General features: G+C 37.1%; 1 protein-coding gene across 1 annotated transcript; it reads right to left on the bottom strand.

Moving 5' to 3' along the window:
* Positions 1-6,399: 6,399 nt before the first annotated feature.
* On the bottom strand, positions 6,400-7,869 carry LOC149845667 (putative WRKY transcription factor 11). Its single transcript, XM_089988922.1, has 3 exons — positions 7,199-7,869; positions 6,849-6,974; positions 6,400-6,565 (listed from the first exon to the last, which is right to left on the bottom strand). Exons 1-3 carry the CDS (start codon positions 7,867-7,869, stop codon positions 6,400-6,402), a joined length of 963 nt encoding a protein of 320 aa, XP_089845048.1.
* Positions 7,870-14,946: the final 7,077 nt, after the last annotated feature.

The raw sequence follows: 14,946 nt of genomic DNA, 5'->3' as shown, positions 1-14,946 counted from the left end.
AAAAAGTTTGAGATGGGGCGGGGGTGAAGACCTTGTCCCTCGCACTAGCCCCAGTCCACTGCCATCCCTACCCCTACATGCAAGTGTGTTCTTTAGGAATGTGTCTCATAAAAGTACGTGGCTTAACATAATAAATGAAATGTTAGACAGCTTTTTGTAAATAGGTAATAAGTTGATCGGCTTTTTTTTTTACAGAAAAAAAAAACAGCTGAGTTTTTGAAATATTCTTTCATCAAGCTAAATAGGCATCTGGTTCCAGCTGAGTTTTACTACTTGGTAGGAAGGGGACTAGGGGTGTAACTGGGTCGGGTATACCCGACCTGATACCAAATAAAAATGGGTATATTAAAGACCTCAACCAATTATACCCAACTTGATGCATACCCGAACCGGTTAACCCATATGGGTCCATAATTTCTAGGTGAACCTGAACCCAATTGAGATTGGGTTGGGTTTGGGTCTTACTTTTAGACCATATTCAGAATCGGGTCTGATAAGACCCAAACCAAACCCAACCCAACCCAGTTACACCCCTAGTTTTGTGACAACGAACCCTAAAGCAACTAACTTATTAGAAAATGTTACACCTAGCTTTTAGGAAAAGCTAAAAAACGCACATAAACTTTTGCATGGGTATTCGGTAAAACTTGGTTTTCAAAGCAGGTTTTGGTGTCACGCAAACACACCATTAGTGTGCTGTTGCGCCTAATCATCCATCATCTTTAGGCTATAGCAAATTATGGGTGATCTGGTGCAGCAGCACATTTAAAGTGTGCAATCACATAGAACCTGATAGCAATTCAGGAAAAAGGTATGAGAACGTATGGATGCAAGACGCGTGAAATAAGAATGAAGTGTTTGAAAAATGCTTGGATGTGTGAAGTGAAGTGTTTAAGAAGCATGAGAAGTATAAAACAGGACGTGGACATAAGCAAAAAAGCCATAATAATGTTGTTAAAACCTGTGATTTTTCAGACATTCTCAAACGAATTTCAAAATTTTTAAATCTAAAATATTCATTATATATGCAGATTTCATAGCGAAAACCAAAAGAATTTAAACAAAAGTACATTTAAAAAAAATAAAAAAGGTATTTCCAATATCAAGAATGTTCATTTTTCTAAGGTGAGAAAGAAGCTTTCCATTTTTGAAAGTGACATTCTCATAAAGGTTGAGAACAATGTTATCAGTATGAGTGCATATCGGTTTATATGGGCCGATACACATCATATCATCTGAAAATCGATAAGCTTCACCCTTGAATCGGCTATTTTTTAATAAACATAAAAAATACTAAAAATTAATTTTTTTAATATTATATTAATATATTTTAATATTATATAAATGATTTTAACATGTGTCACATTATGATTGACATGCAATATTTTATTACTATTTTTTGGCCGATAAAAAACAATTCACTTGAGTATCAGTATCGACTGATACAACTAAATCGGTGGCCAAACAATTCAAGGTTGATCTGACAACATTGGTTGAGAAGTGCTGAAGATATGATGCTTCAAAAGTGAGCCTTCAATGTTTTAAGAAGTTTTTGGTAACCGCATAAAAGCATACTGCAAGTCATGAGAGCGGCTAATTAATATTGTTTTTATATGATAGTGAATATTTTTATATGATTCAATTTTGTATGAAATTAACAAATGTCGATATATAGTCGTTCACAACGAGGATGTGCACGTTCTTCCTCCTTGTGGAACGGTTCATCACCTAACATCAAAAGTGAATACCTAGACCAGATCCACTTCATATCACATGTCAGTGATACTTCAAAGGAGGAAGAGATGCCCCCCAAACACCACAGGCCACTGCAGCCCAGAGCCATCAACGGCGACCTCAGGTAAATATTAATCTTGTATTTCTTTTGTATAGTTAAAAATTTATTATTGTCATTGCTACTAATATATATTTGTTTCTTACAATAAATTAGCAACTGTATAATCTTCTCAGTGTAAACATAGAAAGAACAAATGTGTAGCCCACCAAAAGTAAATCAAGCAACGAAAAGCTTCAGTAAGTATCAAGCCTGTGATGCAAAGAGTCATAGGCACCTACGTATTCTCTAGGAGGCTTTCGTGCATTGTCAGAGAGCGGACAAATATGACTCACAAGTTATGGATAAAGGTCTGAGAGGACAATAATATAGTGTCGCATGAGACATTTTATGTAAGTATATTACCTAATTATATTTTGTTAGTTTGCTTTTGTTTTATTATTCAGGGTCAGTTTGCTTGAGGACTAGCAAACGATAAGCATGGAAGAATTTGATCATGCATATATTTTGCATCTTATACAAATATTTTTCTGCATGATCCATCGAAAAAATAATGGCATATAGCATAGTTTAATCTTCGTTCACGTGTTGCATTTAGTTTTGATTACTTGTTTTTATTCATTGCAAAAAGAAAAAGAAAAAAATATATATAGATATTATATCTAGCATTGCATATACATAATTTAGTTCTTTTTGTTGTGTCATTGCATGCAAACTAACCTATATCATTAGTTGTAGAATAGCTTCATTTTATGAGTTTTGTGATGTTGAGATAGTTTAGGTTTAGATTAATTTAGATTAGTTTCTTTAATTTGGTATTTATTACATTAATTCGTTAGAGTTCTTTTTCAATTAACCGATTTAGTTTTTTTTGTTATCTTCTTGATTTTTTAGTATTTTTGATAGATAGATCGGAATACTGTCTAAGTATTTTCATTAATAGGTAGTTTGTGCATTGATTAAATCACAACTTTTAATGTTAGTTAACATTTTTATTAATTTTAATCAGTTTTATTCAATTAATAGTAGAATAGATTAATTGATAAACAAAATAGTGGTTAATTTAATTTTTTTAATTCAGCCGAATAGCTTAGATTTAAATTCTGTTTACTTTTATCAGTTAGATAACTATTATTTTAATTTCAAAAATTGTTAATCCATTAATTAGATTAGATTAAAACCATTTTAGCCGATTTTCTTTTCTCTATTCATTTATCAATTTTATTAAAATTGTTTCAATTAATTCTGTAAATCATGTGTTGTTGTAGATAATTTTTTTCATTCAGTTAGTTTAATTTATTTTATTAGTTAGTCCAATTTTAAATGAATCTATGTCAGTGTTAGACTAGTTAATTTTAATCTTGAACGTGAGTAGTTAGTTTAAATTATTAATAGCCGAACCTTGTCTTTCTATTTATTTTCTTTGATAATTAATAGACTAGTTAATTTAATTGTTTATTTAGTTTCAAATTGATATTAGTCAGACTTAGTTTTACATTGCTTCTTGTTAGTTGAATTTTAGTTAGCTTATATTTTAATATTGCGTGTTTAGTTAGTTAAATAGCAATAGTCGGTTCTTGTTTTGTTTCTTTTAATTCTTTATTAATTAGTTAGTGGTAGATATCATAAGTTAGTTTTTATTATTCTTTAGTTTCATAATTTGTTATTAGTTGTTACATTAGTTAGTTTCTTTATTGTTATTTAGTTAGTTTGTTTGTTATCTTGTCATTTAGTGATTTAGTTTGTTACATGTTAGCTTCATGTTTATTACATGATAGTTAGTTTATTATAGGTTGTTACATTAGTTAGTTAGATTCTTATTTTGTAATTTTTTATCAAACTAACTTTGAATTTTTGTCTAGCTTTTCATTGTTTTATTCTTGTCTTATGTTTTTATTGTGCAGGGAAAAGGTTGGATGTGCGGTAGGCCCTCAAAAGTACCCCTGAAGAGCTTTTTGAGGTCCTCTAAAGGTCCCTTCAACCCCTCAAAAGAGCCCTCAGAAAGCCCCTAAAGGAATGTTTCATCGAGTGAGCAAAGAGTAAAGGAGCCTACAACTCAAATACTAGTAACTTTTATAAGTCCGTTGGTCAAAGGGAAGCAATGAAGATTAAAAGGGACTAAAGCTCAAGCAACTGAAGGCCCATTTTTCTATTCTTTTAGATTAGGTTTATTTAATTTATTAATTTGGGTTTGTAATAAAACCATTTATTATTATTTTTTAGCCCTCTGCAAGAGGGGTAACACATTGTAATAGTTAGTTATTGTCATTCTGTGAAATACAAAGTTTCTTCTCCCGTTCTCTGAGTTCGACCCAAATCTCATCCTAGTGTGAATCAGTTTTTATTATTTGGTGTTTGGCTTTCACAAACATTTTTATCAAAAATATTTTTTAAAATCTATTTCCTAAAATTTACACCAATAGGGTGGGTTACCGCTAGTGGTGTTTCTAGTTCCAGCGAGATTCGTCGCCGGTGTTGGGTCACACATTAACGATGACCTATATAAATGTTGTTATTATTACTCAACTAAGGCCAAAAATTGCCGGCCGTTATTTTTCGTTGTTATAAACCTATAGCAGCAATAAATAGGTCAATAGCGGTGAGAAACGTCGCCGTTATTGACCTTCATCCTTATAGTGACTTTATGCAAGATTAGGGATGTCAATGGGTTGGATTGGATTATATAGATCTAAGCATTACTGAATCCAACCTAATCGGATTTGACTTAATAAAATTCGGTCGGATGAAAAAAGATAGAATCAAATCCGGATCCGATTAGTCTAAAACCCAATATTCACACTTAATCATATTCAGATTGGATTTGGATTTGGGTTGAATATTAGGTTACATCCAACCCGTTGACATTCTTATTCAAGAGACAAAAGGTTATAAGTAGTGTGGTAATGGGTTGGGTTTAACGCAGATCCTATCCATGTCAAACCCTATAGGGTAAGGGTTTGGTGATAAAGAAGAAGGTGCGATTAAAATCCAGGTCGAATCCAAAGTGTCCAATTAATATATAGAGCCGGGTATGATTTGTGAAATTTCATACCAGACCCGAGTCCAACCTGAGTTCGGATTAAGATCCCTGATTTTTCAATGTAAAAGAGATAGAAAGTACTATTTTATAGGGTATGAACGGTGTCTGGTTCATGTAATCCTTATGGGATCCATGTATGGTTTTCTTTATGGTGGATCTGATCAGACCCGGGTTCGGACCCAGTGACTACATGTCAAAGTAAAGTCGGGATTCAGACTCAACTGGATCCAAACCAGATCCGACCCGTTAACACCCCTAGTTATTGGACGTCCAATCAAGAGCAGATCAAAAGATCTACTCAAGCACTCAATTGTGCTCGAGCCAATTACTGCTGCGCTCGAGACCACCTTTTCTTGGCACCCTATAAGATGGGACCTCTCCAGATAAAGTCCTAAGGCCCTTTATGCCCATTCGGCATTCCTTCCCTGCATATATAACCATCTGCAAGGTTTTGATATTACATATTTGAATCAATGGGAAAATTAGTTTTGCGTTTTTTTTTTTTCGATAATCAAGCTGGGGGATTAGGTCCCCCTCTTTTATATTGCTGAAATTAGAGCAGTCATATTTGTGAGTTTACTCTGTTTATATTAAATAAAACCCGTCAGGACAAGTATTTAGCTTGATTTTTCTCTGACATGAAGTTCATTTTGCAAGTAGCCTGATCTCATTCATCTTGACAATTTTTTTTTTTTTTATATTCTTGATATTAATGATAGTTACAGCTTACTTTGTTATATCTGGGAATCTGCACGCTTGATGGAACCATCAGCTTTCCCATGTCTGCTTCTCAACAAACCACCCCTACCACTCCATGCACACACACCACCCATGTGTGCGTGCAGGGTAGAGCAGGTCATGTTGTATATAACCGATCACCAATTATACTTAATCCCTCAGAGGTGGGTCACGTAAGGTAGGGTGGTCGTGGGGTCTCACCCTGGGTTTTTCTTGCTTCGGCGAGGGTTCCTCGTCATAAAAAATTATACTTAATCCCCACCGCGCTCATTTCACCTGATGGACTCTCACAATTCCCAAGTGAGATGTGCAGTGCGGATTGAATATAATCAATGAATATTGGGCCATATACAGTATGACCTGATCACCTCTTGTGCCCGTGTGTGCGCGTTTGCTTATGGAAATGAGAAAAGTTGAGCCTTTTGCCAAGGCATACAAGGCCATTCCAAATAATGTAATACAACTACAGCACCGCCGCATGGCCAAAAAGGCCTGTGAACTCGTAAAAGTTCACACGCAACATTTCAAGGATATGGACAATATTTACAGCTACAGCTCGATCATATGACGCTCTACGTTTACATTTGATCAAGGGAAAAAAGTTTCAATGAACAACAAACACACCTCAAAATGGAGCACATTGGCTAACTCATGTTCATCACCCTTTTTTTTTTTTTGCCTTTTCCTCATACAGTAATGTGTTGAGCATACATAAGAGTCATTTTCAGGATCTATATCAGAACTATTTCTGCGCATATCCATTGCATCTTCTACTGTTTAAAAGTGTTGGATGAATGCTGCTACTGCCATTTTAGAATTTCGAATGTTGCTAAAGCATTGAATGATTATGGTCGCCTTCATAAGTAATGATCAGCATGGTGGGATCTTGTGAACATCTCTCTACATGCTTCCTGGCAGGGCAGCCCCTCAAGCTGCTGCACTTGTAGTAGCTCCTACAAAATGAACGTACATACATCAATGTGTAATTGTTGTATCTGAACCAATTACATAAACATACCAAGACAAAGAAACACACAACGGAAGAGCGAGTGAAATTTATGAAATAGCAAGACATTGAAAGAGCACAAGACTTGAAGTACTTATTAAACAATCCAACAATACTCAATCGACATCTAAGAGTATGCTACAGAAAATAACATTCAGGTTATCATGTCCTATACGATTTAACTCCATCTATATAGTTCTGTTCATATACCCTGTTTGTAAACTAAAAGCCTAGCTAGAATTATAAATACAAAAGGTGAAAGTGAAAAGTACCTTGGATGCGAAGATCCCTTGATTGGTTTCTGTCCATATTTCCTCCATGTGAAATCATCTGCAGGAATGTCAGCTAGTCTGATACTAACAGCAGGAACTCTGATAACTCTTTTCATTTTGAGTTTTCTGCTAGAAAAGCCATTAAATGAGTAGACTAAACAGAAACAAATATAACAGTTTCTATAATTCTTTCTTTTCCAATTTTCACAATACAAAGCACCATGATCACAAGTTGAGTAAAAAGGAAGAAGGGAATAAAGGGAAGTGTAGATGAAGAATGACTATAGCATGGTTCTCTCAATAGCAATATGCACAAACGAAAAACAGGGTAGAAATTTGGAAAATGATACCTTCGCTTTGAGCAATGACAAACTCCTGCAGCTGATGCGCATTTTCCACCTACTTCATCTGTCTTCTCCGCGCACTTGTTCATGGAAGAATACAAAGAAAAACCATCATGAGATGCACCAATTGGATTGTACTGAAAAAACTTTCTGTGAGATGCAGCCGCGTCATCCACAATCGTTGAAGAAATGGCAGATCCTCCCGAATTGATTGCCGTTGCTTCCCCCATAGAACCATGAAACCGTGAAATTGTCTTGGAGTAACCATTCCTTGGTTGCCATGATCTGAATCCAAGATAATGTGGCTGTGTGCTATAAGAGAAGGCAGACACCCTAAGCTGTGGAACAGTTGTTGAAGGGATAGTCAGGTTGACAGGAAAAGACTTAGCAGGTATGCTAAATTCATGACTATCAAGGAATATGCTGGGGTTGATATCTGTAGGATATAGGAGGGGGCCCTTCTTTATATTCTTGCAGGCCAACATGTCAAGAAGTGAAAGCAGTTTCCTGAAATTTGAAACTGCATCTTCTGCAATGCTGCCAACATCCTCCATACATTTTTGGGAAGAAATACAGCTGACCAACAAATTGGTTAGCCTGATACCACTCTGGGCAACTTGAAATATGTCTGAATTGCAATCTGGTGAAGTAGAAAGGCACAAATCTAATGCCCCCATGTTCATAGTGAAGAGATGGAAACTTTTAACACAGTTGAGATCCCATCAATAAATCAGCCAAAGTTCTTCAAACGCAAAACCAACAAAATTTCTGACCTGTCAATCCCATTTAAACTCCATTAACTGAATCAAACTTAAGGTCATTGGTAGTAAACATACCTTGCTTGCTCAAACAACAAAGAATCCAACTTTTCCCAGGGAAAAATGAAAGAAAAAAGAAAACCAAATTGCAAAAGCGAGGTGGACATGATGAAGAGGGTCAAATGGGTAGCTGCCGCACTAAAGGAAAAGAAGGAGCGGATGTCAAAAAGATGTATGGTTGGTTGCTTTGCATGCGTAAGACCCAGTCTTCCTCTTCACATTTCCCAATTCGGGCCACAAAATTTTGGCCAACTGCATTGAGAAATACCAACGCACCAATTTGGTTTAACATATAAAGTATGAGTTGCTTTGATTACCAAGTTCAAATTTCCCTTTTTTTTATATACACGAAGAAGAGAAGCAAGATTAATTCAGAACCAGAGATCAAGGGAGGCTGTTTCACTCCATGCCATTATTACGATACATTCATCTGTGCACCATCGGTAGTCTTTGGGTAGTTATACGTTATCTCGTAGTGCACGCATACAATAACAAATAACCTAAAGATAGGATTTGCTTATCTTAAAGTGACATCATGAGAGAGGATCCTGTAAAACGCTGGGTGAGATTAGCAATCTCACCCAGCGTTTACAACCACAGACCCCACCCCCCTTTACTGAGCTCAGCACAAGTGGGACCCACATCATGGGCAACCAGCCTTTCTTAAAATAACCCTCCTTTCTGAACCACCAGATGATGGTGCACAATCATATTCTAATTTTTGCTATGCTCTAACCCTCCTATATCGATTCTGGACCACATATATGTTATAGTGCATAATAATATTCTAATCTTTTATGCCTGATATGCAACTTAAGGGTATTGGTAAAAAGAATGATGTATGCGAGTTGACTTGTGTCGCTAAGTGGTTTGGTCATATTATGCAGGCCATCATCACCTTTGGCACCAATGCACCAGATAAATCAGCCTCAAGCGCCAACTTCTAGGCCTGAGCACAACCAAGGGCATGGCTGCAGATTTTGTTAAGTGCCAACCTGACACAGCCCGAGTAGGGCACAAATGCATGCCCACAAATTGCAGAGGGCATCTCACCGGTCGAGAGGTACCCCCGAGTGGCAGCAGGCTTGGGGAGAAGGTGCTGACCCATTCATTTAGGGTTCGACTCCTATCTAATGTGTGGGTGCCTTTAACTGGTGGGCTCCAATTAAAGTAAGGGTTTGAGTGTCAGTGGCTCCACCTGGGGTTTACCTCGCATGGGGTGGGAAGCAGACCAGGTCATGCTGAACAATAATGAGCGTTTTTGCTCATGCCTGTTTGCATTTTGGATGAATGCCACGTGGTTTTGTTGACTTTTTAGCTTTTTAAAATGCAAATCAGATGGCCACGATGTCGGCATGAGCAAAAAAACGCTCATGTTCAGCATGACCTGATCTGCTTCCCATGGGGTGCGGGGCCTGTGGTGGCAATACGTACTTATATACCAATTGGGGATCTGCTTGTCTGGTAAGAGCATCTAGCGCACTTCACCTGTGTTGGGACGTTGCAAGTTCAAATTACAATGGTATAGTTGTATAACTGGGTAGGGGTCTGCCTAACCCCAACTTGCCTTTCAATAATAATAATAAAAAAATACATCACTTGTTAACGTTACCCACCGGTCACAAGCACGTAGTTAAATTATTTAATACAGATTATAGACATGATGCAAACTTTTGAGTAGATCACAAGGACACAAATTTTTAATATTATCATTGTAAATAATAAATAATGTTTGAATGTGCCATAGCATGGCATATTTACATGTTGTATCGTGTCCCTAAACAAGGGATCTATGCATAGCGTGTCCCTGTGACATGGCTTTTACATAGGTATGTTATGCTTTAGCAGTTTTTTTTTTTCAATTACACTCTTAAGGAATGCCTTATCGAGATCGGATACAAATCAATGTCCTCATAATCAAATTGAATCAGCCAATTCGAATCGAATTGCTTTATTGATTCTCTAAAATCGGCTGAATCGGTTTCCCTCATATTTTTTTGGTTTTTACAATAATTAATAATATTTATTTGCTGTTTTATTGTTTATGCATTGAATGAGTATTTTAGAATTTGATTGGATAAGTCACCATTTACTTTATTTCTGTATTTCCAGCAAAGTCACCATTTACTTTATTTCTGTATTTCCGTTCTTTGATTTTTTTTTTTTATAAATTTTGAATATTTTTAAAAATAAAGAATTTAAAAGGATGATTCAAGGTCTTATTGCAGTAAGTTGCCACCCAAGAATAGGTGCCCTAACTTAATAGGGCACACTTGGTTACCTACCTCCCCACGTTTGCTCGAAGGAAACAACATTTTGGAGTCCGGAACACGTGCTAATTAGAGCAGCACCCATCAAATTCTCAACCCATAGATCCATCCTCTAAATTTGCAACATCCAGGTGACATCACCAGCAAGAAATTACGAATGCATCTAAAAAAACAAGTGTGTTTTCAATAGAAAAAAACTATCCAATTTATATCAGGTTTACATGTGGAAGAAGAAAAGAAACCAAGTATAGAGAGTGATAATTGTGGGTTATTTAATCACCAACTGACCAAACAACATCAAACATAGCCAACAGGGTTCCAAGCAAGTATGCCCAATTTAAATTTTACAAAATCACGAACAAACCACAATGTTATGTTCAGTTTTATTTTTTTTCCCTTAATAGTAATGCCATACATAACCTTTTGATTACTTCTGCTGAAAATCACCCCCTGGTAAAATTTTCAGAAAATTGAAAAAAAAAAATGGATTGATATTGCTTTAGAGGACGATAAAAGTAACAAAGTAGCCCATAAAGTTTTTTTTTTTATGATGAGGAACGACCCTCGCCAAGAACCGGGTCACTTAATCCATGTGAGGTAAACTCCGGGTGAGGTCACCGACACCCAAGTCTTTACAGAGCCCACCAGTTAAAAGCACCCACACACCCGGTGAGAGTTAAACCTGGAACGAACGGATCAGCACCTTCTCCCCAGGCCGGCTGCCACTCAGGCAACCCGGGTGAGTGTTGCCTTTGATGAGTTGGGGAAGCAATATGATGAAACAAGGCTCCTAGTGGGAAAGACGACCATCAAATTGCACCTTATCAAATCATTGCCTCTAGCTCATATCAATAACATCATGATTGGAACTCGGATTTTCTTAAGCACCATGAACTTTTTAAGCAATGAAATCAAATATGATACTTTAGTTTCAGGAAAATCACTTAAATATTTTACAGTCATCTGTATATGTTATGTAACATGTACAAACTAAATAACAACTGACACAAAGATCTTGGCCTATGTTACACGTTCGGATAACAGTTTTCCTCCTTGGAACTTCAAAGTATAAAAAGGAAAAAGAAAATCAAGCACATCTATTTAATTGATGTTGTTGCTTTATCACGGTTGGGGCATGTAAGGCTGGATGGTTGTATCCTCAACCTGGAGTTTTACCCAGCAGAGAGGCAGATACCTTAACCTCAACGGTTCCTTCTTTTGGATGTAGGAAGAGATGATGAGGTAATTCAAATAAAGAAAACAAATGGGGATCACTCTTTTATGGAGTGCTTTTGGACTTTGATGATGTGGAATAGTCCCATATTAAAGAATCTCAAAAAGGTTGTGGGCTTTATAACCTACATGGAGATTCTATCATTTGTTCCAAAGAACAAGGGGATAAGATGACTACCACACACACGCGTCTGTGAACACCTCAAATTTTTCAAAATCTTTTAAAAATTCCTTTTTTGCCCCTGATTCCATTTTCGGAGCAATTGAGTCACTTTTTAAATCTAAATTCTATTTTATTTCTCAGGCTTTACTAAAATTAAATCCATTTTATATATCTGACTCGATTTCGGATCCGGATCCAGATAAAAGATTCAAAACTGAGCTTCGTTGTCCAATTTTTAAATCAAATTCTCAAAATTACCAAAATAACCTTTTAAAAAGGCTCAAACAGTTCACCCGGTATCCGTTTGGATCCATCGTGTTATATTCTTCGATTCGAGATTTAGAACTCGAATATTTTCTCAAAACTTGGGTCCAAACCCATCTTCTGAAGAAATTTCCCCAAAATAACCCTAACTTTTCAGAAAAACCCTTCTTTTGTAAATATTTTTGAAATTTTTTAAAATTAGTTTAAATTCCTTAGTTTTAGAGCTTTTTTCTTCAAAACATACAAAAAAATCAGAAAATGCCCGGAAAAAGAACAAAAAAAAAAGTCAAGGATAATGAAGGAAATTACAAAAAAAAAAAGAAAAATAGTTTTTTTTTTTTTAGAAACCCGTTTTTGAAAAAGATTTTTTTTTAAGAGGCCCTTTTGTGAAAATTTTTTAAGAGTCAAGTTAGGGTTTTAAAACCCTAACTCTCGCCTTCTCCCCTTGGTTTCCCCTCCTTCTCGGTCTTCCAGAACCATCCCCTCCATCACCCACTGGTGAACCTCCTGCTCCATCCTTCGTCCATCTCCAACGGCCTCGCATGCTCCCATCTCTCGAGCTCCTCCACCCTCCGATCCTCCACGGCCTCCTTCCTTCATCTATCACCAACGACTTCAATCCTGTCTCTCAATCCTCTATCGCTGGCCTGATGCCCCCCTTTCCTCCATCGCTGGCCGTCGATCCTCAACAAATTCTTCCGTGCTCAAAGCTTCCTCAGACTATATATAAACTATCAAGAGCAAAAGGGAGAGGGAGGGGGGGAGGGTCTGGAATCGCACCTCGTTTCTCCTCCATCATCACGCAGCAGCCTTCCTTCGGATTTTTTTTGTTATCAGAGAAGAAACTTAAGGGGAGGGTAGAAGGGAAGCCCCATCAGAACTCTTGCAATCCGTTTCCTTCTGATCGACGGGAAAGTCTTCCTTTCCTCGAGTCTCGGCATAAGCAAACCGCAAAGATCTTCTTCAATGCTAGTGACCGAAGGAAGCCCACCTCCTTTCACGAACTCTGTGAATCTCGGTGCCTCACCTGCAGTTGTCAAAAGAAGATTAAAATCTCCTGCAAACGAGGTAAAGAACTCTCCCCTCTTCTCCCTTTCGATTGCTGATTTTCCCTCAATTTTCCTGTTTCTCGTCCCTGCCCCATTTGAAGCAGCTGTGGTAGTTTTAGTTTGCCTATAGCAAACTAATCTGCCCCAATGCAACATTAACGGAACGAGTTGATTCCGACATTTTTTTTTGGTATCTTTACCATTATGTGTGATTTCCATATTTAAATTCCATATTTCATATTGTTGACATTGAGTCCTGTTATGGGTTTTAATTCAGTTGGAGGTTCACCTTCGCATGCATCTACCTGTTCCCAATTTTTTGTTTTATCATCTCTTAATCCAAGTGATTTTCAGTTATATGATTTTAATACCCATTTTTAATGCATAAGCATGTGCCTCGTTTTAAATGTCCCGATCGGATGGTTTCTTGTTACCCACCAGGAATCAGTCATCTCACCTATGATTTCCTGGGATTTAGGTGTTAATGTACAATGATATTGCCAGATTTTCCTCATCTGAGGAAGAGAATTCAGTTTCTTGGGGTGGACGAGCCATCTTTCTAAAAAAAAATATGTGTTCATCAGGAAATTAAAGTTGATTTATATAATGCTCTAATTGCTAAGAATTTGCCATAAGAGACGTTTTGTTAGCCGATAGAGGAGGTTGTCTGTCTTACGAGCAACATCTCCTGTTAAATGACTCTTTGGTTTATCCATTTGCCTCTGAAAGCAACTCTCTGAAGAACCAAATTTGAGTATTATGAGGTTTCTAATCACGCGTTACTGGAAGTCTCGATCCTAACCGGGTTTTCTCAGAAGATACTGTTTACTCCTCATCTCGCTCTTAATGCCACAATCTGAACAGTCCTAGTTAGCTCGTTCTACCGGAATCAGGGCTTCAGAAAGATTCTTGCTGAATGAATAGTATATGTCTTACTATGAAGAGATGTTACTGTTAATCAAGTAGCAAATGTGGGGAATGGCTTCTTGTACACTTACTTGAGCATGAACAAATCAATCTGATTGCTCCTATTGAGGGCAACTAAGCAAAATATTATGTTGAGATAAGTCAGTCCATAAAGCTGGGATCATCAAGTTACATCATGACTTCCTATGCTTTCTTTTCTTTAATGCCTACACTTTTTCTTTATCTTTTGTCCATATATCTCGTTTTGACCAATGGCACTGCAGCCACACCATTTTTTTTTTAGTCATGATACTCGTCCCCCTATACATACGTGATCCATTGATTTTTTTTTTTTTTACAGAGAACGCTCTATTGGGTGATATGTACTCAGGGACGTTGTCTGCGTCCATTGGTTCATTTCTACATTTGCACATCTGCAACACCACCGTGAAATTCACACTGTCCATCATGAGATTCACTATCTCCAATCACCCTTGTGATCCCCATTTGATGTTTGCCTCTATCCAACGAGCTTCGGCTCATGGTAAATAGTGAACCATTACGATTTCTCAGAGGCATTGTCTGCTATAGATGAATCAAAGTACTGATGATTCCCCTTTCTACACCTGCGATGGTTCCAGTCCCAATATAAAATTTTAATGATTTTTATGCTCAAGATGCCATGATCTTTTCTTTGATTTATTAAAGCAAGGGAATGCCATAAGATGTTCCTCTGTCAACTTAGTGCTGAAGCCGGCATTCACACTCAGACCTTAAAGAGGTTTGGACTGAATGGAGGAGGATGCTCTTGGTAGATGTTCCGATGGTGTGGCTATTGCTGGTAATGTATGTCTTCATCTATGTGAGATTGATATTTCAGCTGAGATTTCCTTAGCATGTTAATCAATCGAGAGTTATTGAAGGTGCACATTGAAACCTGCCATATGTACTCTAATCTTTGATGAAAATTGGATAGAGCTGTTCAAATTGAGTCCATACCACTCGATTCCCTGAGTGCCTAAGCAGCGGGAATTGGTCCACTGATTATAAG

Source organism: Nuphar pumila, chromosome 2, assembly GCF_984573655.1.
Source record: "Nuphar pumila chromosome 2, dmNupPumi1.hap1.1, whole genome shotgun sequence".
NCBI classification, from domain to species: Eukaryota; Viridiplantae; Streptophyta; class Magnoliopsida; order Nymphaeales; family Nymphaeaceae; genus Nuphar; species Nuphar pumila.
This window is presented reverse-complemented; position numbering and strand designations above follow the sequence as displayed.

Excerpts from the sequence above, each read along its gene's own strand:
- LOC149845667 (XM_089988922.1), bottom strand. The coding sequence starts at position 7,869 with ATGGGGGCATTAGATTTGTGCCTTTCTACTTCACCAGATTGCAATTCA. Across the intron at positions 6,975-7,198 it reads TGTCATTGCTCAAAGCGAAG|AAAACTCAAAATGAAAAGAG; the intron begins GTATCATTTTCC and ends CTTTTCTAGCAG. Across the intron at positions 6,566-6,848 it reads AAGGGATCTTCGCATCCAAG|ATACAACAATTACACATTGA; the intron begins GTACTTTTCACT and ends TAATTGGTTCAG.